At 35.9% G+C, this 25,312-nt stretch overlaps 1 protein-coding gene across 3 annotated transcripts in view; it reads left to right on the top strand.

Moving 5' to 3' along the window:
• CNTLN (centlein) overlaps positions 1 to 25,312 on the top strand; it is a 284,539-nt gene that overhangs the window by 2,423 nt on the left and 256,804 nt on the right. For all 3 annotated transcript variants that reach the window (XM_090274078.1, XM_090274077.1, XM_090274079.1), the window contains exon 2: positions 3,955 to 4,043. In XM_090274078.1, coding sequence (XP_090130204.1) covers positions 3,955 to 4,043 — 89 coding nt within the window. The remainder of the gene's footprint in view (positions 1 to 3,954; positions 4,044 to 25,312) is intronic.

Here is a 25,312-nt window from a genome sequence, read left to right as displayed (position 1 = left end):
ACACACACACACCCATATCTGTGTATGTATATCTCAAAAAGCTTATTTCCTTTTTTAGTAGCAATCAAAAGTATTTATTAAAGCTATAAACCAGTTGCAGGTAAAAATTATTTAGGGCATTTAAGTGAAATATATATTACTTATTCTAACTTTAATGAAGAAACTTTCATAGCAAGCAGCATGTGATGCAGGAATTAAGAGTATCTGATGAGAGAACTCAAGTAGTTACTATTATTTTCTTTTGTTAGACATTTATCTGTGTTGTAAACTTGTCCAGTCATTCACAAAGAAAAAAAATTGAGAATATGTTATATAATTAGATTCCTTTTCATTGTTAGTATCTGTATTCTATTAGATGAATATTTTTTGTGATAGTAATAATTTATTGAGTGGCAACTTTATGCTATACTTTATAATTAAACTCCTATTGTTCTCCCTGAGTTCTGATAGGCAAATTATTTAAATACGGGAAATAGGTTTCATGTATTTGTTGAATTCATTCCTCCAGTAGAGGTCAATTGGAGGCCTATTATGTTTCCAGACAGTAAACTAGATGCAGGGAGAGTAGACAACCCAGTGAAAAGACAATTTCAGATATCTGTGTCTTTAAAGTGGATATTTATTTTCATGCTAGCTGATAAGTGAAAGTCAAAGCTAATCCACTGCTAAGATAATATAGACCCAAATTTCCTAGCATTTAGTCAACTCATTCGTAGGCTGAGTTTAATAAACTTTGTGAAAAAGAGTAGGATGTTTTAATTTAAATTTTCAATTAATTGATTATGTGTAGAAGTTTTATAGTAATAATAACTTTATGAGTAATATTTAAAGGTTTTTATTTTTAGTTTTTTAAAAAGAACATAAGTGTTCAAAGAAAGGGAAAATATAGTAAAATATAAAGACAGTGTTATTGGCAATGGTTAGTTTCCTTGTTTTAATAATGTCTGGAATAGTTTGGAAACTAGTTTTGTGTTTGTTGGGGACTTTATTTCTTTTTATATATGAAAGGATGTCTTTTTATTAGCCAGAGGTATAATCCACATTGAAGATGATATAGCATTTAAATAACTAAGAAACTCATAAAAACTAATACATACACTAGTCCCACAATCCATTCATAGCATTTTATTGCTCATCACTTTTACATTTGAGTATTTTTAGGTAACAAAGACAATCTGAATACTGTTGCTGACCATAAAAGAAAGAAATTAATAATGAAAGTTTAAACTAAAGAAATTTGGAAATCAGCAAGTTCTTCCCAAAAGACTTTTGGGTATAAGTTGTAAACAATGAAGTGCTTTTGGAGCACTCTTCCTATGGAGGAAGCTTTTTTCTCTGGCATCTATGATAAAAACAACTTAAGGGTAATTTATTATTACTTTCTTTTCGGGGGGTTGAAGAGGAAATGTGAAATAACCATAATAACAATAAAGAGAAAAAGAAAAAAGTATAAATTAAGGTGCCAAGATTTTTTCATCAGGTATTTATTGATATTTTTATTGTCCTTTTCACTGCTACAGCTAAATCCTTTATTAGTAAGCCATACATATTGAAGTTGAAGAAATTCAATTCAATTATTTTATAAATGTTGAAAACTATTTTGAAACATATTTATTCATATTAATCTTTATTGCTTACTATTTTAGGTAGAAAAGTTGAGATGAAAATAAATGCCAACCTTTGCTATTTTGTTTGGAAGCGAACGATAAGATAAATTTATAGGTAATATTGGTTTCAAGAGATTTTGTTTTTTAACAATAGGCATATTAGAGCACATAAAGCTGTATTAGCTTACTTTTTCCATATCTGCATTACCTTTCAAGCAGGTTATGGACATTTATGTACAGAGTGGGCAAAAGTAGGTTTACAGTTGTTCATATGGAAAATAACACACTAATTAATAAATAATACAAGAATAAACTGTTTCGTGCACTCACAACTATAAACCTACTTTTGCTCACCCCTGTATTGACATTTCTTGACTTTAACCCAAATGCTAAATTCTTACTTTTAAAGGGATGAAGTAAAACATGATGTGTAAGAATTGTTGGATAGTACTCTCCAGTAATCTGTCAAAGGCATATAACAAAGTAGATCAAAGATTTGAGCATTAAAAAATGAAAACATAAAATTTTAGAAGTATAGGTAAATATATTTCTAATATTGGAGTAGAGAGGGCCTTCTAATTGGTACATAAAATCCATTAGCTATAGTGGAAAAGATGGATAAATTTGAATATTTGAAGTTTATAATTACCTTCTCAAGGAATTCATCATAAAGCTAAATAAGCAACAACATACTGGGAATAATATTTGTAATACAATTGGTAGACATGAACCTACTTTTTAAGATTTCCAACAATACTTCTTATACTTTATTGGCAGAACATAGTCACATAGCCCACAGGCAAGAGAGACCAGTCTTTTAATTGGGCAGCAAAGAGTCCAAATGTTTTCTGTTACTAATGGGAAGGAGAATGGATGATGGAGAGAGCTACAAATGGAGATATCTGCCTCACAAGTAAACATGAACAAACAATCAAATATAGTATATTTTTAAATGTGCTATGAAAAAATTTTAAGTGGGGCAAGGGATTACCAAAGACATCAGTTTTGGTGGCTGTAACTGTAATAGAGAACAATCTACATGAAGATATGGTGGATAGTACATATACAAAGGCCTTGGTACAGGTAGAGCAAGACAGTCATTGTGAACAAGGGGGAGAGTGATAGATGAGGTCAGACAGGTGTGTATGGGGCCAGATAATGTGGGATCTTGTAGTCTTGGTAAGGAGTTTGGATTCTTTTCCTAATTGACAGGAACCCATTGGAGGATTATGAGTTGTAAGGAGGCTAGGGGACCATTGTGGGGAGCTGGACAAGAGATGGATTTGACCTGGATGAGGGTGATGGTGATGGAGGAGTTGAAAGTGGTTAGAACTGGGATACATTGTGTAGGTAAGGCCAGTAGGATTTACTCATGATTTGGGTGTGAAATGTGAGGAGAAAAGAGCAACCCAGATTGACCCTTAGCTTTCTGACCTTTGAACAAATGAGTAGATGGTGTCATTTTCTGACACACAGAGGTGCAGGTTTTGAAAGGGTAGAAAATTAAACATTTTATTTTGGGTAAGTTAAATTTGAGATACTTATTAGGCATTTAAGTGAAATTATTGAGTAGGCATTTAGAGATTCCAGTCTGCATCTACAAGTAGAGGAGACAGCTAGAGAGAGATGGGGGGAGTCATCAGTGTAGAGTCGATATGTAAAATATAAAATAACCATGGGATTAAATGAGGTCACCTAGGGCAGTGGTTCTCAATGCTGTGTGCACCGAATTATCTCATGAGTTTTTAAAAAGTGCTTGAACCTTACCTGAAACCTACTAAATCAGAATCTCTAGGTCGTCACTATTAAAAAAAAAAAAACTCCCCCAAAGTGATTCTTTACAGTCAAGCAGTGTTTATAACCATTGACCTAGGCCTTATGGACTGAAACTGTTCAATGCCCATTTGGATTTGGCTATATAGAGGACCTTGAAAGAATGATTTTAGGATTATAGTGGGGAGGGGAATCTGACTGGAGGAGGTTATAGAGTGAATGGGAGGGAAAGAAGTGGCAACAGCAGCTCTTTCAAGGAATTTTGCTGAAAAGGGAGCTGAAAATGGACCAATAGCTAGAGGTCAGTTTCCTTTAGGAGCGAATTTACCTTGATATTTAGCATTTCAATGTTTACACCCTAAAATGTGAAGGGTAGAAATAGTAAAACCGAATGTGGGTTACCAGTATAAGAACTTTATAAAATAAAGCTCTCCTGCTATATTTTTTAAGACTATTTTATAGTTACAGTACTAGCAATCAAGTAATTTTTTTTATGTTTAATTTAATGTCATGTATTGTCTTTTCTGTTAAAACTACAAAGGAATGCATTTAAAATGTCTTTTATTTCTTTAAGGCTGATAAAGAATTTGTATGGTCTTTGTGGAAACGTTTCCAAGTGACAAACCCAGATCTCACGCAAGCAGTCAGTTTGATTGTGGAAAGGTAAGCTCCCAAGTTATTTTTTCAGCAGCATTTGGTTTGTTGAATTTGTTTCTCTTTGTTATTAAAATTAAAACTTGGAGCTAATCCCCTAATGCAGTGATTTTCAACCTTTTATCATCTCATGGCACACAGAAACTAATAACTAAAATCCTATGGGACATCAAAAAAGATCTGTTTTTTGCCAGTCTGACCAAAAAATAGGTATAATTTTGATTCATTTATACCGGATGGCTATTATTGTGTTGGCTGTTGTCATTAAAAAAATCTTTTTAAAATCCTCATCCAAGGATATGTTTATTGATTTTAGAGAGGAAGGTATGGGGTGGGGTGGGGGGTTGGGGGGGGGGGGAGAGAGAGAGAGAGAGAAAGAGAAACAATGATGTCGATGTTAGAGGTAAAAACATTAGTTGGTTGCCTCCTGTATGTACCTTGAACCTGCAACCTAGATGTGTGCCCTGACCAGGGATCAAACCCTCAGTGTTTAGGTGTATGGGATGACACTGAGCCACCTGGCCAGAGCTGTTGTCATTTTTTACTTTGAAAGTCTAAGGGAAAAGCGGTTAGTGCCCCTGACTAAATAGTCAGGTACTGAATGTTTTAAAATGTCTTGTGACACACTGGTTGAAAATCAGTGCCATTAAAGAGTTGTATTGGATTTCCAAAGGAATGTGGAACATGATAAAATTATTGGATTTATTTCAAGGAGTGCCAATTTACCAGATAATATAGATAAAAAAGCCATATCTCTTGCTCATATTTTGACATATTTGGGAAGTTTGCAGGTAAGAGGTAAAACTGTGACTTAGACACTGTGTGTGTGTTTGTGTTGAGCTATTGTAGCTCAACTTTAAAAATTGGGTAAGTCCCTGTTGTTTGACTTGTTACTCTTAGATTGCCCTTGTTGGCAACTTCCTAGACATGGCTCAGTTTTCCTCAAAGATAATTTAAGTGTTTTTTTGAAAGCCTGGGATGACCTTGCCAGAGTAGAGTAAGTGTTCTGAAATTGGTTGAGGGATTTTATTTAATGGTTTTTATTATCCTGTGCGAGATGCCCAGTCGTGTAACTATAGGTTATTGGGCCTCTCCTTGGTCATTAGAAACAGTGGAGTGATGCTAGGTACTCCTTATCAAACATTTGGTATACAGTAGTCCCATGACACTTAAAACAGCAATTAAAACACTCGCTTTCCTAGTAAATGGATTTCATTAACATTTCCTAAATGAGAAGCTAAGCATTTTCCTTTTTCTTTATGGGAATCGTGATTATGTAACCTGAATATAACTTTTTTGATGACTTGAACTGAATTCACCTTTGGAGTTTCTTGCCCTAGGATCATTCCCGTATTGCTGGTATTTGACTTTAAAAAATCTGTAGTATATATCTATGTTTAATTTTACTATCCTTGATTATGAGCTCTTAAAATAGTATAGTCAGTTTCTTCTCATGTTGCTTGTATTCTAATTTGATTTTTTTCCTTTTGATAATAAGAATTAAATATTTTGCTGAAGTACCATTGTAACTTTCTCAATCATCCTTAAGATAAGATGTGATTACTTCACCTACTCTCTTTTTATTAGCAGAATAAGCCTTCTAGAAGATATATTCTTGGCACTTCAGTTGTCATTTCTGTAATTCCTTCTTTATCCTCCTATTTTTTGTTATATTTTAAAACTTGCTAATTTGTTATACCTGTTATTTTTAAACTTTCTAAAGTTATCTTTAATTTTCACTTTACTCTTGGTTGTGACAGAAGCAAATATTGTTAGATCATTGTTCTCATCCATTAAGATTTCTATTTTTCATATTCTATAATATATGTAATATATATTTGTGTAAGAGTGTATATATAAATGCAATTTATAAATAAATGTACATATACTGGGGGTGGGTACTCAAAAGCCTTTTGCTGCTGTAAGAAATAAGGACATAGTGACTCCCAAACCAGTAGAAAGTCATTAGTAACAAAAGGCAAATGTAATTAAAGAGTCTTAAGGGCAAATGTAATTAGAGGATCTCTGAGAAGGGAGTTGACAGCACTGGCATGTTTGCAGATCACAATAGGGGCATTTAGACGAATGCCTTAGATTGTAACTCCTGAGTAACCAGTAATGGAGAAATGGGGAAGGAGGAGAGGGGAGGGAAAGCTAATCGCTCTCACTTTAGGCCGAGGAAGCTAGTCAATTTCACTTTACAGTGGCAATTTCAGGGTGGGGAAGCCATCTTTGTCTACATGGGGCACATTCTCCTGGCTGTGAGGGTGCGCCCGGCTCTGCAGACTCATGAATAAAGGCTTCGCTTTACTGCTCAAGTCCTGTGTCCCAGTTTTTATTGTGAGCGTTTCTCACACTGATAAGATATATAATGGAAAATTTTGTAATTACTGCTTTACAGTAATGATTCTCAAAATGTACAGTAACGATTTACTAATGTGAACAAGATATACTTGGAGAATTTAAATGTGGATTTCTGAGACTTTCTGCTGATAGACTGAATCTCTAGAGATGAGGTCTAGGAGTCTTTAAAATAAGCTTCCCAGGTAATTCTGTTGTTATAGTTCATAAATCACACCATGAGATATTGGAATTTGAGTTGACTATTTGCAGTTAGAAACTTATAAGTGGTATTTATAATTTTATAATTATGTTACTATTTCCTAAAGAACCATGTAGTATGTTTGGACCTGTTGATAAGGGAAAATGCTGTGCCACTCAATCTATATCTGTCAAAAAAGAATATTCTCAATATCAAATACACCATCTTTTTGTATAGTCTATTAATTACCCAAATTATGCTCAACTTAAGTCTGTAATATTTGTGCCTTGCTCTTCCTGGAAAATATTTTTACCCCTGGAATTTCTAATCTCCCCTCTTTTCTGCCTTTTTTTTTTTTTTTTTTTTTAAAATCATAAAGAATGTCTGTATTCAGGCATTGGTATAATGGCTGGACACGTTCTTCTCTAGGTCCTTTGGCTTATGAATTTGGACCAATTGCTTTATAAACCTATTGATAACTGTCATCGGGCAAATGGTGGTTTTGAAAGTAGTCTTCAGCCATTGACTGTAGGCAGATACTGCAGTTAGCTATTCTGAACGTGGATGAGTGAGAAGCCCAGCTTTCTGGTAAATTGTTCCTTATATTAGTCATCTTGATTCCTGGGAGCTTCTGCTCTCTATGTTTACTAATTGGGTACTGAGGGCCTCTCTGGGGCTCTTCTAGAATAAACAGCTTTTTTCACCATAGACACTATTTAGGTTTTGGATTATGACTTTTTTTCTCTGGGTCTGTCTCTCGAGCCCATTCTTTTGTCATTTAAATATTTGTTATATTTAAGGTCCGTTTTGAACCTTTTTCTGTTTTACATGATCATAGGAATTTATTCAGGGCATTGTGATTGGGGATGCCATTGTTATATTATCAGGTCATCCTCTTCAAGAGGAAGCATAATATCTTTAGGTGTTACAATGTATTCCATTATTCTGATACACCATATTTATATTTAACTGGTGTCTTTTTATGGTACATTAAGGCTATTTTATTTTTTAAAAATTGTTTAGTAATGCTGTGATGAATAGCCTAGTGAATAAAGCTTTGCCTGCATCATTGGTGCTACTGATATAATGGGAGAAGGCTGGGACATCCTGAAATGACAGGATAATCCTGCTAAATTAAAGAAGTATTCTGCTCCAAATGTCATTAGTACCTATTTGGAGAAATGTTGGCCTTATTCATAGTTATTTTTTAGACCTTTTGTATTTTATTGTATGTCCTTGTAAGTGTTTTGGTGAGATGTCTTTATGTACATTTGTATGTGTGTGTTTTACTTTTTATTGTGGAAAACTTTAAGTAGTTGCAAAGGCAGAGAAAATACATTAATGAATTCCCATGTTTGAACAGTTATCAACACATGACTAATCTTGTTTCATCTATAAACTTCTGTTCCCTTCTGCTTCTCTGTTACCTCTACCACCAATGGGTTATTTTGAAGCAAATTCCAGACATTGTTATTTTACCTAGTTACATTAGTGTTTAGAGTCAATTAGTGTTATTCACAGTAGTTATTTTCTATAAAGTCATTGCGAACACTGAATTAGCGAACACTGAACTATTGCCCATGTGGTAAAAAAAATATTAGGTTCCTGTGAGACTCGGGTCACAACTCTTTTGTTAACTGATTAACATATTACTTTTTTTTTTTTTGTATATGTGTTTCTATTTAAAGATATCTTATTTAATTTAACATATATTTTTGATTCATTTCTATTGAACTCATTACCAATAGCATTATAACTCATGCCTGAACAGAGCATTCTTGCACTTAGGAAAATGCGAAAGGAAAAGCACTTCAGCACTATGCTTGGTTTAGGAAGTTCCTTCTGTTTCTAGTTTGTTAAGTGTTCTTATTATAAAATGTTGTTTGATTCTGTTAATTGTATTTCCTGTGTCTATTGAGATGATCTTGTGATTTTTGTTTTCTAGTCTGTTGATATTATATGTCACATTAATTGATATTTTTAGATATTAATCCAACTTTGCATTTCTGGGATAAATCTCACTTGGTTGTGATGTATAATTCTCTTAACATGTTGCTGGATTTGTTTTGTTAGTATTTTGTTGAGAATATTTAACTCTGTATTCATAAGTGGAATTAGTCTGTAGTTTTTTCTTTGTGATGCCTTTTTTTTTTTTTTTCAATCACGGTTTATATTGGCTTTATAAAATGGGTTGAAAAGTATTCCCTTTTCTTCTATATTTTGGAAGAGGAGTAGTGTTTGAAGTGTTGGTATTAATTCTTTTTTAAGTATTTGGTAGAATTCAGTGGTGCATCCATTCAGGCCTGGGCTTTCCTTGTGAGTAACTTTTTTTATTAAAAGTTGAAATCACTTGTAAATTCAGGTTTTCTATTTTTTTCTTGAGTCAGGTGTGTCTTTCTAGGAAGTTGTCTATTTCTTCTAATTTCCCTATTTTGCTGGCATACAATTTTTCACATATTTCTTTGTAACCCTTTTTGCTTTTATTAGGTTGTTAGTAAGATATACTTTTAAATTTCTAATTCTGGTAACATGGGGCTTCTCTCTTTTTACCATAGTTAATTTAGCTAAAGGTTTGTTTGTTTTTCTAATCTATTCAAAGAACCAGCTTTTGGTTTCATGTATTTTCTCTCTTGCTTTTTTTTTATTCTCTATTTCATCAATTTCTTTTCTATTCATTATAATTCCTTCCTGCTTCTTGCTTTAGATTTAATTTGCTCTTTTTTTTTTTCCGTGTCTTGTGTTGAAACATTAGGTTATTGACTTCAGATCTTTCTTCTTCCTTATATAGGTATTTATAACAATAAATTTTTCTAAAATCACAGGTTTAGTTACATCCCATACATTTTAATATATTGTGTCTCCATTTTCCCTCATCTCAAAGTATTTTCTGATATTTCTTTTTATTTTCCTCTTTGACCCATTATTTATTTAGGAGTGTGTTGTTTAATATTTGTGAGTTTCCCATTTTTTTCCATTTGATTTCCAATTTTATTCCATTGTATTCAGAGAACATCCTTTGTGTTATTCCTATCTTTTTACATTTTAAGGTTTTTTTAAATTAATACTCTAACATATGGTCATTCTGGGAATGTTCCATGTGCACTTAAAACACATATATATATATATGCTTATATGTATATATATGATCTGTTGTTTTTGGGTGCAGTATTCTTATGATATCTATTAGTTCTAATTTGTTTATAATGTTGTTTAGGTCTTGTAGTTCCTTGTTGATCTTCTTTCTAGTTTTATCCATTATTGGAAGTGGGTGTATTAGTTAGGATTCTGCAAAAAACAGAACCAAAAGGATGTGTGTGAGTATATATATGGAAAGAGACTTATTTTAATGACTTTTCTTACTTGATTATGAGACTGGTAAGTTTTAGCTGCAGCGCAGGCTGTCACATTTCAGACCCAGTAGAGCTGATGGTGCAAATAAAGTGTGAAGGAAAATTTCTTATTCAGGGAGGCTGTTTTCTTTTTTTTTTTTTGTTCTGTTGAGGCCTCCAATTCATTGGATGAGGCACTCTTACATTATGGATGGCATTCTGCTTACTGAGAACTTACCAATTTAAATGTTAATCTTATCCAAAAATACCCTGTAAGTTTGCACGTGAAATTAACCATCACTGTGGGCTATTGATGTCTTCAACTATTGTAATTGAATTTTTCATTTCTCTTTTCATTTCTGTCGTTTTTGCTCATGTATTTTGATCCTCTGTTTACTAAGTACATATATGTTTATAATTGTTATATCTTCCTGATGGTTTGACTCTATTGTCATTATATGTCTTTTTCCATACTTTACTTTCAGTATATATTTGAGTCTTTGAACCTGAAGTATGCCTTTTGTAGGCAGCATATTTTAGATGATTTCTTTCCCCTTTCAATCCAGTCCAACAATCTCTGCCTTTTGATTGGATTGTTTAATCTATTTATCTTTAATGTTATTATTGATATGGTTGACTCCATCTCTGCCATTTCAGTTTTTGTCTTAAATATGTTTCACATACTTTTTGTTCCTACATTCCTCCTTTACTACTACTTTTTTTTGTCATTCAGTGAATATTTTCTGTTTTAGGACTTTTAATTTCTTTAGTAATTTTTGACTATATCTTTTAGTGGCTGCTCTAGGGCATTTTAATAGAATTAGCTTCAGATTTTTCTAAGCTTAGTTTCAGTGACATATGGAAACATTAATGCAGTATGCCTATACTCCCTTTTATCCCTTTCTGTGGTATTGTTATACATATTAATGTTACAAACACAACAATGCATTTTATAATTATTACTTTATGATATGTTATCATTCCATAACCCAATAAAACTTTGCTACCATCTACTTGATTTATGCAGTTATTGGCAATTATGTTACACACATATTTGTAATATGTTTTAAGTCCATCAATACTTTATGTACATCTTCTTTTAAGCAGTTACTTTTCAAATCAGTTAAGAGAAGAAAGCAGAAAAACATGCCTTTATGTAATTTACATAATTATTGTAGGTGGGAATTAGGTCCTTCCACGGGATCATGAGAAAAATCTTTAAAGGACCTACACACAGGAGATGTGGTGTGGTGTGGTTTATTCGTGTGGTAGAAGTTGCCCTCTGGGTTTCCAATGTCCCATCTCCCTCTGTCCCACCATGGAAAAAGTCCAGCCATGTCCTCAGCAAGACCAGGACAAATGCCAGTGTCCAGAGTTTCTGCTTCATATTTAAGTACAGTCCTACCAGTCTCAGTCCCCATCCAGGTAGCTAGCTCAGCTTGTTTCCCGTTGTAGTCTATTCGAGCCTGCATGTAGAGTTGCATGGCCATGGGCCATGTGCCTGCTAAAGAATGCATGAATGCACTGGGCAAGTCTGGTTCCGGGGGAAGTGGAAGGGAAGAATGCTTCTTTGTTCCCCTGGGATTATATTAGCATGGGTATAGGACAGACCAGGCGTTTTTTCTCAAAATGACCAACTTTCCAAACTTTTGGACACTTTGGGTGGGTCCACTTCTGAACCAATCCGTTATTTCCCCAGGCCCAGCTGACAGGCTTCTCTGGTCCAGCACCATTTTGACTATTGCGCACGTATCTGCCTCCCCCTGGTTTCACCTAATTATCTGGTACTGGAGGTGTCAAAGGGAGGAGTGTTAATCCTCTTGGCAGATAAATGCTATAATCCCATTGGATGTGAAGTAGCTTCCTGGCTAGCAAGCAGGTTTATGCTTCCCAGTTTGTTCAACTCAATGTCTAGTTTCCTTTGTTCCCTCTTTCTAGCTAAATCCTGCCAGTAACATAAAGGTAATTATATTTACCAGTGCTTTTTGCTTTTTCGTGTGAATTCCAATTACTGTCTGTGGCCACTTGGTGCTTCTATCTCCTTTTTGTTCTCTGTTGCAACATTGTCATCATACTGTAACAGAACCTCTGGGCTGCTCAGATTGAAACAGAACCCATGGGCTGTTTAGTTAGGGGCCTGATTGCCCGCCACCAGAATTACAACTCTCAATACCAGAGTTTAGCTGCCAATCACTCAATTCTGATTGGGGAGGTCCTTTCTGTGCTGTGGTGCCCTCCAGCTCTCAATGCAGAACCACCTGGATTCTCAGCCTCCTTGTAAACTGCCTTCTTCCTGCAAACCGCATGGCGAGAGCCTCTTCTTAAAGCAGCCCGGAGGCTCCCTCCTCCAAACCACATGGAGGGAGCACACCCGCTAAAATGTCCACAGCTGCTTATATATCCCTGACTGCGTCCTCTGACGCAGTTGGTGTTGCAAGCAGTTCTGACCATTCACAGAACCCTACGCAGGCTCTGTAGGCTCCTTCCGTACCATCCCACAGTTCAAGACCCCTCCCATCTTCTTGGGCCTTGGAAGTATCAAAGCCATTTTGCATAACAAAGACACTAGCAACTAGCCCCAGGCATGCAAAGGTGTCTTAAAAGCTGCTTCCTTTTCTCCATCCCCCAGCCGCAAACTCTGGGGTTTTTTTTGGACTCCCCTGTTTCTGTAACAGTCAGACTTCCGTTCAACTTGATTTCTGATGTTTCTGGCTGATGATGGTTCTATATTTTAGTTGTAATTTTGATGTGGTATTGGAAAGAAGTGAGCCACGTCTGCCTATTCCATCATCTTGACTGGATCTCCAACACTTGCCTTCCTTACTGAATGATTTTGCTTACTAGGTATTTCTTCACTTGATTTTTACCCCTAGGACAATATGCAGAGGGTTTCATTGTTTCTTTTTATGCTGTTCACTAGTTTTACTGGGGAGTGGGTCCCCAGAGCTCCTCACATGGTCATGTCAGAAGTTCCTGTCCAGTATTTGTTGTTTTCAGCTTCTAGAGTTTGAGATAATTTGCTGTCTACTAATAGATGACTTATATACTGGATCAAAAGATATATACAGTTGTAATTGTGATATGTACTTCCAATTGTCGTGCCAATTTATACTTCTAGTAGGAATGTAAGAAGGTGCCTATTTTACCTACACTCTAGCCATCACATTGTTTTCAAACTTTCTCATCTTTGCTTATTTAAAAGGAAAAAATGTGATGTTCTGAAATAGTTTTTATTTGCATTTTTATTATATATGAATAAAGTCTAAGAGACATTTTATATCCTTTTGTGTAAACCTTTTCTTTTACATATCTTTTTGTATCCCTTGCCTTTGGCATTTCTAATTCGTGTCCTATAGTGCCCTTCAAATTCAGTGTATCATCTATAGAACTTACTGGCTTCTCCTTTGAGTTTTTTTACCACTTTTTCACTTCCACAATCTTGCCATTTTCTTACTTTTCTCTAAATTTCACATCTTGAGGGTAATCTTTGATACCTTTTGGTCTGTTTTTGAACAGAAAATCAATTCCCAAGTTCAGTCACTTTCTCTTTCTCAGTGTCACTCAAATCCAGTAATTCCTCTGTGTCCTTAACTTCCATATCCTCTATCAAGGCTTTAGCATCTCAGCTCTGAACATCTTATTGATTTCTTTTTCAGACATCAGTTACATTTTACATCTTCACTTCAAGGCAAGACAAGACATAAGGTACCAAAGAAAATAATTTATAAAATTTAGGTTAAAGGCAGCCAGTGGAAATTGTAGGACCTTTTAATGGATTCTACAGGAAACTTATATCTTTAGGAGTTAATGTCTAGGGGATACCAAATGTTTCAAGAAAACCAGATTGTGAGATTCAGAAATGTGTGGCCATTATTAAAACAGCTATCTCCTTGACATTTACTCATTTAAATAAATATCAGTTGAGTGTCATCTGAGTGTCAGACACTGAGCTAAAAGTTAGAGAAAAGTAGCTCTGTGCTTAGCTACTAAAGAATACTGTGTAGTGAAGAAGGCATTTGCAGAAAGAGACAATATATAAATATAATTTAAGTATTATAATAAGTATATTCATATTAATGTAATTATTTCCTTGATTTCTGGAAAAAGATTAAAAACAGTGTTCAGCAATTCTCAGTAGTTTATGTTATTGAAAATAAAATTTTGATTTCTCTAATAGAATAATACCACAGCAATAGAAAAAATTTGTGTATATGTAAAAAATATCATTTTCAATGATTTATAGATATTTGACTTTACCTGTCATTTTATGAGTTTTTTATGAACTGCTGCTGCCAAAAGTACCTTTTGAATTTGTATGTATCTTTTGTTCTGAGGTGGGTCTCTTGTTTGCAACATAGATGTAGTTCTTTTCTTATCCATTCAGCTATTCTTTGTCTTTTGATTGGAGGACTTAAGCCATTTACATTTAAAATGGTTATTGATAGGTACTTACTTATTGCCATTTTATTCTTTATAATTTTGTTCCTGTTTTTAAAATTTATTCTTCTTAAAGAAGTCCCTTTAAGATTTCTTGTAATACTGGCTTTATGGTAGTCAGCTCCTTTAGCTTTCTCTTGTCTGGGAAGCTCTCTATTTCTCTTTCAATTTTGAATGATAGCCTTGCTGGTGAGAGTAGTATTGGGCGTTAGGTTCTTGCTTTTCATTCCTTTGAATATTTTATGCCAATTCCTTCTGGCCTGAAATGTTTCTGTTAAGAAAGCTGACAGTCTTATGGGAGGTCTCTTGTAAGGAAAACTGTCTTTACTCTTGCTGCTTTTAAGATTCTCTCTTTGACTTTTGCCATTTTAATTGTGATGTGCCTTGATGAGGGCCTATTTTGGTTCATCTTGTTTGGGACTCTGTGCTTCCTGGATTTATGTGTCTCTTTTCTTCACCACAATAGGGAAGTTTCCATTTATTATTTCTTCAAATAGGTTCTAAATCCCTGGCTCTCTCTATTCTCTTTCTGGTTCCCCTGTGATGCAGATGTTGTTATGTTTCATGTTGTCCCAGAGGTCCCTTAAATACCTTGTCTTCCAAATCACTGATTCGATCCTTTGCTTTACCTAGTCTGCTGTTGATTCTTTCTGTTGTATTCTTCATTTAAGAAATTGTATTCTTCATTTCTGACTGGCTGTTCTTTATGATTTCTGTTTCCTTTTTTATGTTACTATTTCTTTGTTTAAGTTCTCACTGAGTTTACCCATTCTTCCCCTAAGTTCCTTTAGCATACCTTATAACCATTGTTTGGAACTCTACATGTAGTAGATTGCTCGCTTCCATTTCCTTTAGTTCTTTTCCAGGAACTTTCTCCTGTTCTTTCATTTGGAGCATATTTCTTTGTCTCCTCCTTTTGGTTGCCTCTCTGTATTAGTTTCTGTTTATTAAATAGGTCTGCTATGGCTCCTAGTCTTGGTATGGTGGACTTCTATAGTAGTTGTTTTGTGGGGGTCAGTGGTGCAGTCTCCCTGATCACCTGAACTAGGTGCTCCAGGAATGTCTCTTGTGTGGGTTATGTGAACCCTTCTGTTATAGTTGAGTCTTGATTGCTCTTGGTTTGTCTGGGGGTGGTATTGCCCCTCTGGCCGGCTGACTGTGAGGATCAACCCCAACCACAGTGTATGAGCTGCTGTGCAGGGGCTGACCCCATAAAACGAAATTTGTAGGGTCTGGTGCCTGCCGAGATCTCCCTTTGGGTGTACTACTTGTGGAGCTAATTGGGTCATCCTCTGATGTGGTCGGAATCATGCCACTGAGTGTGGTGGTTCTGGGGGCCTCTAAGGCAGAACTCAGGTGTAGGTCAATATCAGGCACTGCTTGTGACCAGCCCTGGACTACCTGTTTGGAGCAATAAATGTGATCCACATTTTGTGGCTGCCTGTGCTGGGCCTAGGTGTGCATGGGAGGGACCAAACTGTGCACTATTGTCAGTTTTCACTAGCTCCAAGCCCATAGACAGGTCAGCAAAAGGCCAAAGGCACCACAGGATCTGCTTCTGTCTGCCTCTACCTGCTGGCAGTCTAGTAGGCTCAGTCACTAATATAGTCTCTGGTGGAATGCCAGTGGAGTGAGGTAAGTTGTAATAAGTTACCAGGTAGGGACAAGTAGTATTCACCAGATTAAGACTTAATGCCAGTGCTGGGTCTGAGGCCCTCAGCAAAAGTCTAAGGGCCAGCTGCCACCTGCCCACAGACCTTTGTGGTAGGGTGTGGTTTTAGGGAGTAATCAAGGGAAAACCAGCAGAGTTTATCAGGCCCAAACAGGCCAAGATTGGCTGTGTGAGTGGAGGTATTTGCACAGGAATGGTGGCACATGTTGGGTGGATGAGAGAAAAATGGCCCCTAGCCCTAGAGACACAGAACTTAGTCTCTCCCTGAATCTACCTGTACCTCCTTGATAGTCATCCAAAAAAGTCTGTACCATGACCCCAAACAAAGAGTCAACAGCAAGCTGCTGGCCCCTCTTCCTTTGTTCTTAGCTACCATAGTCATATGAACTATGCAGATTCTGTTGTACTCTGAGAGGAGACAATCTAACCCCTCAGCTGGTGTACCAAAGGCCATGAATGTTAGATGGATTTTTCCCTCTCTCTTTGCCACCTCTACCTACCCCAAGGAAAAAGTCATAGGTACTGAGCTGTGCCTACTTGGGGGAGGGGCTGATAGTGTAGGTAAAATAAAATTTCTCCTTATCTGTTTCAGTACACTGTTCTTAGTTTTTTGCTCATCTCTTGTACTATAACTTAATGTATAACCTAGACTTCTCATGAAAATGTTTCGGTCTCCATATAATTAAATCAGTGTTTCTGTGGGGGAACAAGGGCTAGGGCTTTGTATTCTACCATCTAGATCATGTTACTCCTTTATATTATTTCTTGAATTTTGGACTTGAGACATAATTTTCTACTTCTTCCCCATCTCCCCCCAAAATACCCCTTTAATCCAATGCTCACAGGAACAGATTTGGATATATTTTATTTTGTGCGTGATAGGGCTAATATTCCTTGCTATCTGAACTTTACGACTTGCTATCCAAAATAAATGAACCAAGTAAATTCCAAAAACTTAATATACCTCATTATCCAAGCTTTCACTATCTATACTCAGGAAATGAATGTTTGGATAGCAAGAAATAACTGTATATTATTTTTTTTAGTGTCTCCTGGCCTCTCATCACACCAGGAAAAGAGCTTTCATCATCATTCAGTAATGAGGGTTATTTTCCCAGAGGCAAACACATGTACCCTTGCCAGACTGCTTGATAGTACCCCAAAATAAAGACAACCATAGAGTACCTGAACATTTATGAGGAATCCCCATCCTATGATTTTTCCCAAAACAGACTAACACCTCTGGGGGTCAGGGTATGCTGACTGACTTTAGCTCTCTCACTTTTTGGTTCTATTAATATTTGCTATCTCATTGGAGATTTTCACTTAGTACCAACTGTTAAAGACAAGCAAAGAAATTTATCCTCATTGTCTAGTGCTGCTTTAAATGTCTTCGGTACATTTTTCCTTTCACATTCTATCAAGCCTCTCATAGCCTTATCCTCCTTACTTTCTTCTACCATTAAATACAGGCCCACCAAGAGAAGGGGCAACTTATGCTGAACTCTAGGGCCCTTGAATTGTGTGAGGATCTGAAAGGAAAATCAGTATAAACCTCTTCTCCAATCTGATGTAAAAGGTAAGATGCAGTAACTGAAAAAAATGAAAAACAAACAGGACATTGGAAAGGATTTTTAAAAAGTGGATTATCTGGAATGGCAAATTTTAAAGAAGTTAGGCTCACTTCTTTATGTTCAATATAACATCACATTTAAAATCCTGCCAGGAAGTGATGATTTAGTGGTTGTGTTAATTAATGATATATATAGAAATGTTAATAAAACTCTTCTTCCTTTTAAAAAAAAAGTAAAAATTGTGTCACTTTATTTGCTGAGATTCTTATTTACTTATCACTAACTCCAGCATTCCCAAAGAGAACTGCAAAAACCTATTCATATTACTAGTCTGTATCAGTGAGCCTATATGGTTAGAAGTATTTCTATCTGAAAACTCGTGTCCCTTGAAGTCTGAGAAATTCTTAAATTATTTCTTTTATAATGTCCATTTCTTGATTCTGTACTTCTGAAATTCCTATGAAATTCCTAATAATCACTGTTAGATCACCTAGATTTATTCTCCAAAAAAAATTTTATTTATTTTTTGCTCCTATTTATCACTTCCTTGTTTATATTTTTGGGAGATTTAACTTTATTTTCCACCCTCTCTAGTTACTTCCTTATTTTGATAATCATATTTAATTTCTATATACTTTTTCTCATTCTTTGTTTCCTGGTCATGTTTCATACATGCAAAACCTCTTATTTACCTTAAGATATTTATCATAGGGGTTTTCTTTGTTTCCTTTGTTGTGGTCTCTGTCTCCTCTGAGGTCCACTTTTCTGTTACTATTTCCTAACATTAGCTTCATAACATATAAATATGCTTATTTATTCTTATGTTCAAGACATTAATTTCCATTGCCTTTTATTTTGATATCATTCACTTACATGCTCATTCGTTCATTTACTCAGTGCCTTTGTGCACTAAATAAAGGACAGTGTTAAGTATTATGGAAAGCACATATAATGTGGTCCTTATCCTCATGATGATTGAATGGGAAAGGCAAACAACTGACTTATAAAAATAATATTAATGACATATTGATGTTGTTAAAGCAATATTGAAGAATCTACAGACCCACATGAGCACAAGAGGTCTCCATACAATTTGCATGTTGATATTTAATGAATAACAAAAACACAATATCAACTTAAATATGTTTTACTATGATCTTATTGCTGAGTAATTTTAGAAATGAGGGAAAAGAGGGTATAACTATCATGATAGTAAAACCAATGCATTTTCCCCTCAAGATATTACACAAACCAAAAATCTACATAAGAATCCAGCTAACATCCTCTGATCTAATACCAAAACAATAATCACTATGAGAAGTCATTCAGTCTATTGAAATCAAAATGAAAAGGAGAACTTCTCCCCACATAATTAGAAATCTTTCTGGTATAACACATTTTTAGTAATCCAAAGTAAAGCTGAGCAATTCAATTTCCTAATGTATTGATATTCTATGAAAATCTGTATTACTGTTTCTTTAATGTTTATCATTCCTTTCTACTAAAGTTGTAATGTTTCCTATGCATTCAAAGATAAAATACAGTGGTTGTACTCTTATGGCATTAATAACATTTTTAACTGAGAATTTATATATGATAGCATGGAAAAACTATATGCAGGACTAATAAACAAGTAATATATCCAAAATGTTTTTGGAAGGATCAAAGATGGCTGAAGTAGGTGAAAGTTACACTCACCTCCTCCCGGGTACAAACTGGAATTATAACTAAACTATAGAATAATCAACTGAATAACCAACTGAAAACAGAAGTCTTATAACAAAGAATTTATAGAAGAATCCACATCAAGACATGAAAAGGACTGGCCTTGCACCCACATGCAGTGCTTGAGAATCCAGAGGGATATCTTAGCTATAAAGGTTCCCCCAGAGGAGTACGGGGTCTCAACCACATGCTAAGCTCCCAAGTATGGAGCAACAGCACCAAGTGAATAATGGAAATAACATTTAAAATAAATGATATTTATGAATTGCCCGACAAAGAATTCCAAATAGTTATTTTTAAGAAGTTCACAGAGTTACAAGAGAACAGAGATAATCAACTCAAGGAAATCAGGAAAAAATACATAAAGAACCTACCAACAAAAAGAGACTAAAAATAAAACTAAACAAATTCTAGAGTTGAAGAATACAATAACTGAAAAACTTAGTAGAGGGGTTCAATAGCAGACTTTATTAAGCAGATAAAAGAATCAGTGAATTGGAAGACAAGTAATTTGAAATTATCTAGTGAGCAGAACCAAAAGAATAAAGAATAAAAAAGAGCAAAGGAAGCCTAAGAAACAACATTAGTGATTAATATATATGAAGGGAATCCCAGGAGGGAAAGAGAGAAACGTGCAGAAGGTTTAAAGAAATAATGGTTTTAAAACTTTCAAACTGGGTGGGGAAATCAACATCTAGATTGATGAAGCTTAGAGGACTTGGAATAGAATAAACCTAAAGAATTCTACACAGAGACAAAGTATAATCAAACTGTCAAAAGTCAAAGACAAAGAATTTTGAAAGCAGCAAGAGGAAAGTGACTAGTTATATACAAGAGAGTCCCCATAAGACTGTGATTAGTTTTCTAAGCATAGACCTTACAGGCCTAAAGTCAGTGGGGTGGTATATTCAAAATTCTAAAAGAAAAACACCTGCCAGCCTAGATTATTATACCTGTAAAACTGGTCTTCAAAAATGATGGGGATATAAAGAGTTTCCTAGATAAGCAAAAGCTAAGAGGATTCATCACCTCTTGAACTGCCTTACAAGAAAAGCTAAAGGAGCACTGATGTGGCTCAGTGGGTTGGGCATTGTCCCCAAAACCAAAAGGTTGCCAGTTTGATTCCTGATCATGCCACATACCTGGGTTGCAGGTCAGGTCTCCAGTTGTAGGTATGTGAGAGACAACCAAATGATGTTTCTCTCTCTCTCTTTCTCCCTTCTCATCTCTCTGAAAAATAAATAAATAAAATCAAAAAAGAAATTCTAGGAAGTTCTTCAAGTTGAATAAAAAAGATTGCTAGGGGAAGAAGATGGCAGCAGAGTAGTGTTGTCTGCTTGCTCCCATCACAAAAGAACTTGGAGTACAAACATGGAGGGGAGTGAGTGAGTGCAGATTTCAGATAGTGTGAACAGGGACCAGAGTGTGGGAGTGGCATAAAAGAGGGCAGAAAACTTGGCCTGTGCTCTCCAGTGGAGTTGCTGGGCCTCCCAGCCCTGCACCTCTGCTGCACCACACCTGAAAGGGGTAGCTGCAGACCGGCTCATTTGCCGGGATCTGCTTAGAAACTTCCCCTGCCATAGGCACTCGGACCAGCAAAGTCCCAGAGGGAGTCAACAGGAAGGTTTTTTTGAAACAGCTGGAGGCATGGGAAGACAGTGAATAGCCCAGACTGTGAGAAACTGTATGAACCGAGTCTAGGTGGGGATTCCCTGGGCTGGCAACCCTGGGCTGGCAACCCTGCACTCTAGGCACTTGCATCACAGCTCCACCAAACAAAAATGCAGAACTGAACGTGGAGAGGGGCCCGTACAGGAAAGCTGCAGCAGAAACGCAGACTCAGTAGGGACCCCAGGCAGGCAAGTGGTAGGCACAGGCACACAATAAGGTGCTACTAGCCAGGGACGCAGGCTGGTGCTGCAGCTTGGAGGCAACACAGAGACTTTTTTGGAGGAGGATCGGGGAGACAGGACCCGTGGCTGGGCAGAGACTTAGGGCTTGTGCACTGGCTCACCAGCAGAACAGCGTTGCTAGACAAGCCTGAGGAGTACTAGATGGTGCTGCAGGACAAGTGGGGAGAGACCCAACTTAGTGCGGCTCACAGCAGGGAGGTATGGGAGGCGCATGAGTGAGACAATAGCAGCCACAGAATCCAGCTAGATCTCCTCACAGCCAGCCAGCCGGAAAAGATTTGAAACTCATGGAATTTTGACTAGAGGCAGACCCAGAAAAAGAAGGACTGTACTCAAAGGTTGTACTAGAGAAAAAACATCTTTTTAAATCTGTTTCCTACCTTTTCTCCCTCCTATTCTTCTTCTTTAATTTTGTTTGTTTGTTTGTCTATTTTTTATTTTTTTTAATTTTTTTATTTTTTTCACTGTGTGGTTGCCCCTCACTCGCACCCCCAACTGGGGATCTGACGTGCAACCTAGTCATGTGCCCTAGCTGGGAATCAAACCAGCGACACTTGGTGTTTGTCTGTTTTGTTTATCCTCCTTCTCACTCTAAATATATAGCATATAACTGTTATATAAACCTAATACTATACACATTCACTTTGTCACTTCGTTCTGCATTCTTCCCTCCCCTTTTCAAAATACAATGTAAATACTACTTACTGTTTCACATAACATTGACCCTACTTGCTACTACTATTGTTCTATCATCCAACCCTCTCAAAAATCATCTATCAGTTAAACAACTCTTATCAGTTTTCCATATAGTATAATAGTCTTAATCTCTTTACATCTATATTAATACTGGCTCATTTGCTATTGATAGTGTGATTGTGGGTGGGGGATATTTTTGAGGGTGTGGGTTACTAGCCTGGGTTGTGTGTTTACATTTTAACAGCATCTCCACAGAAGAACTCAAGACAAGGTGGGCAGAGTGACTCTCAATCAACTAGCCAGAGAAAAGGAGCCACCAAAGAGTAACTGAAATACAACCAGACAGCTTAAACAAACGGCATAAAGGGTATCCCAAGAACATCAAGCTCAGGAGATCAAAGAGACTGCACCACTGAATCCCCCAGGTCTTCTATACAGAATCTCATACTACAAAAGCAGGAAATCAAAGTATACAAATCTAAGAAACAAAAACAAACAAGAAGCATCCAACATGGGGAGACACAGAAACAACCTCCCAATGAAAGGAAAAAAGGAATCCCCAGACAGAGAGATAGATGCAACAGAAGCAAGCAAACTAACAGACATGGAATTCAAAAGAATGGTTATAAGTAAGCTCAATGAACTTGACAAGCTCAATGAACTTAACAAACTCAGAGAAAACTACTACTCCAGGGGAACTACAAAGAACTCCAGGGAAACTAAAAAGAACTCCAAGGAAGCTATAAGGAACTTATGGAGAACTACACCATCGTAAAAAAGGACATAGAAACTATCAATAAGAACCAGGAAGAAATGAAGAATACAATTTCTGAATTGAAGAACACAGTATAATCAATCAAAAGCAGGTTAAACAAAGCAGAGGATTGGATCAGTGAGTCAGAGGACAATGTAGAAAAAAATTCCCAGACAATACAACAAAATGAAAAAAGATTGAAAAAGAATAAAGAAGGTTTAAGAGAATTACATTAGAAACAACATTAGACAAAACAACATTAGAATCATAGGGATACAAGAAGGAGAAGAAGAGCAAGGGATAGAAAACCTGATTGAAAAGTAAAAACAGAAAAATTTCCTAACTTGGATGAGAGAAAAAGTTGTGCAAGTCCAGGAAGCACAGAGGGTCCCAATGAAGATGAACCCAAAAATGCCCACTTCAAGGCACATCATAATTAAAATGGCAACATTTAAAGACAAAAAGAGAATCCTAAAAGCAGCAATAGAAAAACAGCAAATAACATACAAGGGAGCTCCAATAAGGCTCTCAACTAATTTCTCAACAGAAACACTACAAGCCAAAAGGGAATGGCAAAAAATATTTCAAGAAATGAAAAGCAAAGGCCTACAACCAACAAGGCTCTCATTCAAAATGAAAGGTGAAATAAGGAGTTTCCCAGACAAAGACTAAAAGAATACATTTCCACCAAACCAGCATTGCAAGAGATGCTAAAGGGAATGCTTTAAGAAAAGAAGAAAAAGAGAGAGGGAGAGGAACACAAGTACAAAGGGAAATGAATAAATACCTGTCAATAATAACCTTAAATGTAATGGATTAAATGCTCCAATCAAAAAACATAGGGTAACATAATTTATATGAAAACATGACCCACATATATGCTGTGTATAAGAGACACACCTCAAAACAAAAGATCTACACAGACTGAAAGTGAAGGGGTGGAAAAAAGTATTCCAAGCAAATGGACGTGAAAAAGTAGCTGGGGTAGTAATACTTATATCAGACAAAACAGATTTCACAGCAAAGACCATAAAAAGAGACAAAGAAGGGCATTTCATAATACTGAAGGGAACAATCCATCAGGAAGATATAACCCTAGTAAACATATATGCACCCAACATAGGAGCACCCAAATATATTAGGAAAATACTAGAAGACTACAAGAAGGATATCAGCAGCAGCACACTCATAGTAGGGGACTTAACACCCCATTATCAACAATAGACAGATCTTCAAAGCAAAGAAACACCAAGGATATAGAGGCATTGAACAACACTCGAGATCAAATGGACTTAATTGAAATATATATATAACTTTTCACCCCAAAGAAGCAAAATATACATTCTTTTCAAATGCATATGGGACATTTTCAAAGATAGACCACATTCTAGGATATAAAACAAGCCTCAACAAATTCAAGAAAATTGAAATTATATCAAGCATCTTCTCAGATCATAATGCCTTGAAACTAGAAATCAACGTCAAGGAAAAAACTCAAAGACATGGAGAATGAATAACATGCTATTAAATAATGAATGGGTTAACAATGACATTAAGGAAGAAATCAAGAAGTTTCTGGAAACCAATGATAATGAACACACAACAGCCCAAAACTTATGGGACACAGCAAAAGCATCCTGAGAGGAAAGTTCATAGCAATACAGGCCTATCTGAAAAGGATAGAAGAATCTCAAATAAAAAAATCTAACCCTACAGCTACAAGAGCTAAAACAACAACAACAAACAAACCCCAGGGCAAGTAGAAGGAAGGAAATCATTAAGATCAGAGCAGAGTTAAATGACATAGTGAGTAAACCAACAATTCAAAAGGTCAACAAAAGTAGGAGCTGATTCTTTGAAAAGATAAACAAAATCGACAAGCCATTAGCCAAACTCATCAAGAAAAAAAGACAGAGGACCCAAATAAAATCAGAAATGAAAGAGAAATCACGACCAATATCAAAGAAATACAAAGGATTGTAAGAAATTACTACAAACAACTGTAGGGCAAGAAACATGACAACCTAGATGAAATGGACAAATATCTAGAAACATATAATCTTCCAAAACTAAATATAGAAGAAGTAGAAAGCCTGAACAGACTGATAACAAAGAGTGAAATTGAAACAGTAATCAAAAACCTTTTGGTGCACAAAAGCCCTGGGCTGGATGGCTTCACAGGTGAATTTTACAAAACATTTAGGGAAGAACTAATGCCTACCCTTCTCAAACTATTCCAAAAAATCCAAGAAGAGGGAAAACTCCCAAACTCGTTCTATGAAGCCAGTATTACCCTAATTCCAAAACCAGGTCAAGACACAACAAATAAAGAAAAGTAAAGGCCAATGTCACTGATGAATGTAGATGCTAAAATCCTCAACAAAATATTGGCAAACAGGATCCAGCAACAACATTAGAAAGATCATACACCATGATCAAGTGGGATTCATCCCAGGGATGCAAGGATAGTTTAATATTCACAAATCAATAAATGTAATACACCAACATAAACAAATTTAAAGACAAAAACCACATGATCATATCCATAGATGCTGAAAAAGCATTTGATAAAGTACAACATCCATTTATGATGAAAACACTCAGCAAAATGGGAATAGAGGGAGCATACCTCAACA

This window comes from Furipterus horrens, unplaced genomic scaffold (genome assembly GCF_987537825.1).
Source record: "Furipterus horrens unplaced genomic scaffold, mFurHor1.1.pri manual_scaffold_4, whole genome shotgun sequence".
In the NCBI taxonomy this organism is placed as follows: Eukaryota; Metazoa; Chordata; class Mammalia; order Chiroptera; family Furipteridae; genus Furipterus; species Furipterus horrens.
Note: the sequence above shows the minus strand (reverse complement) of the source record. Positions and strands in the feature narration are given on the sequence as shown.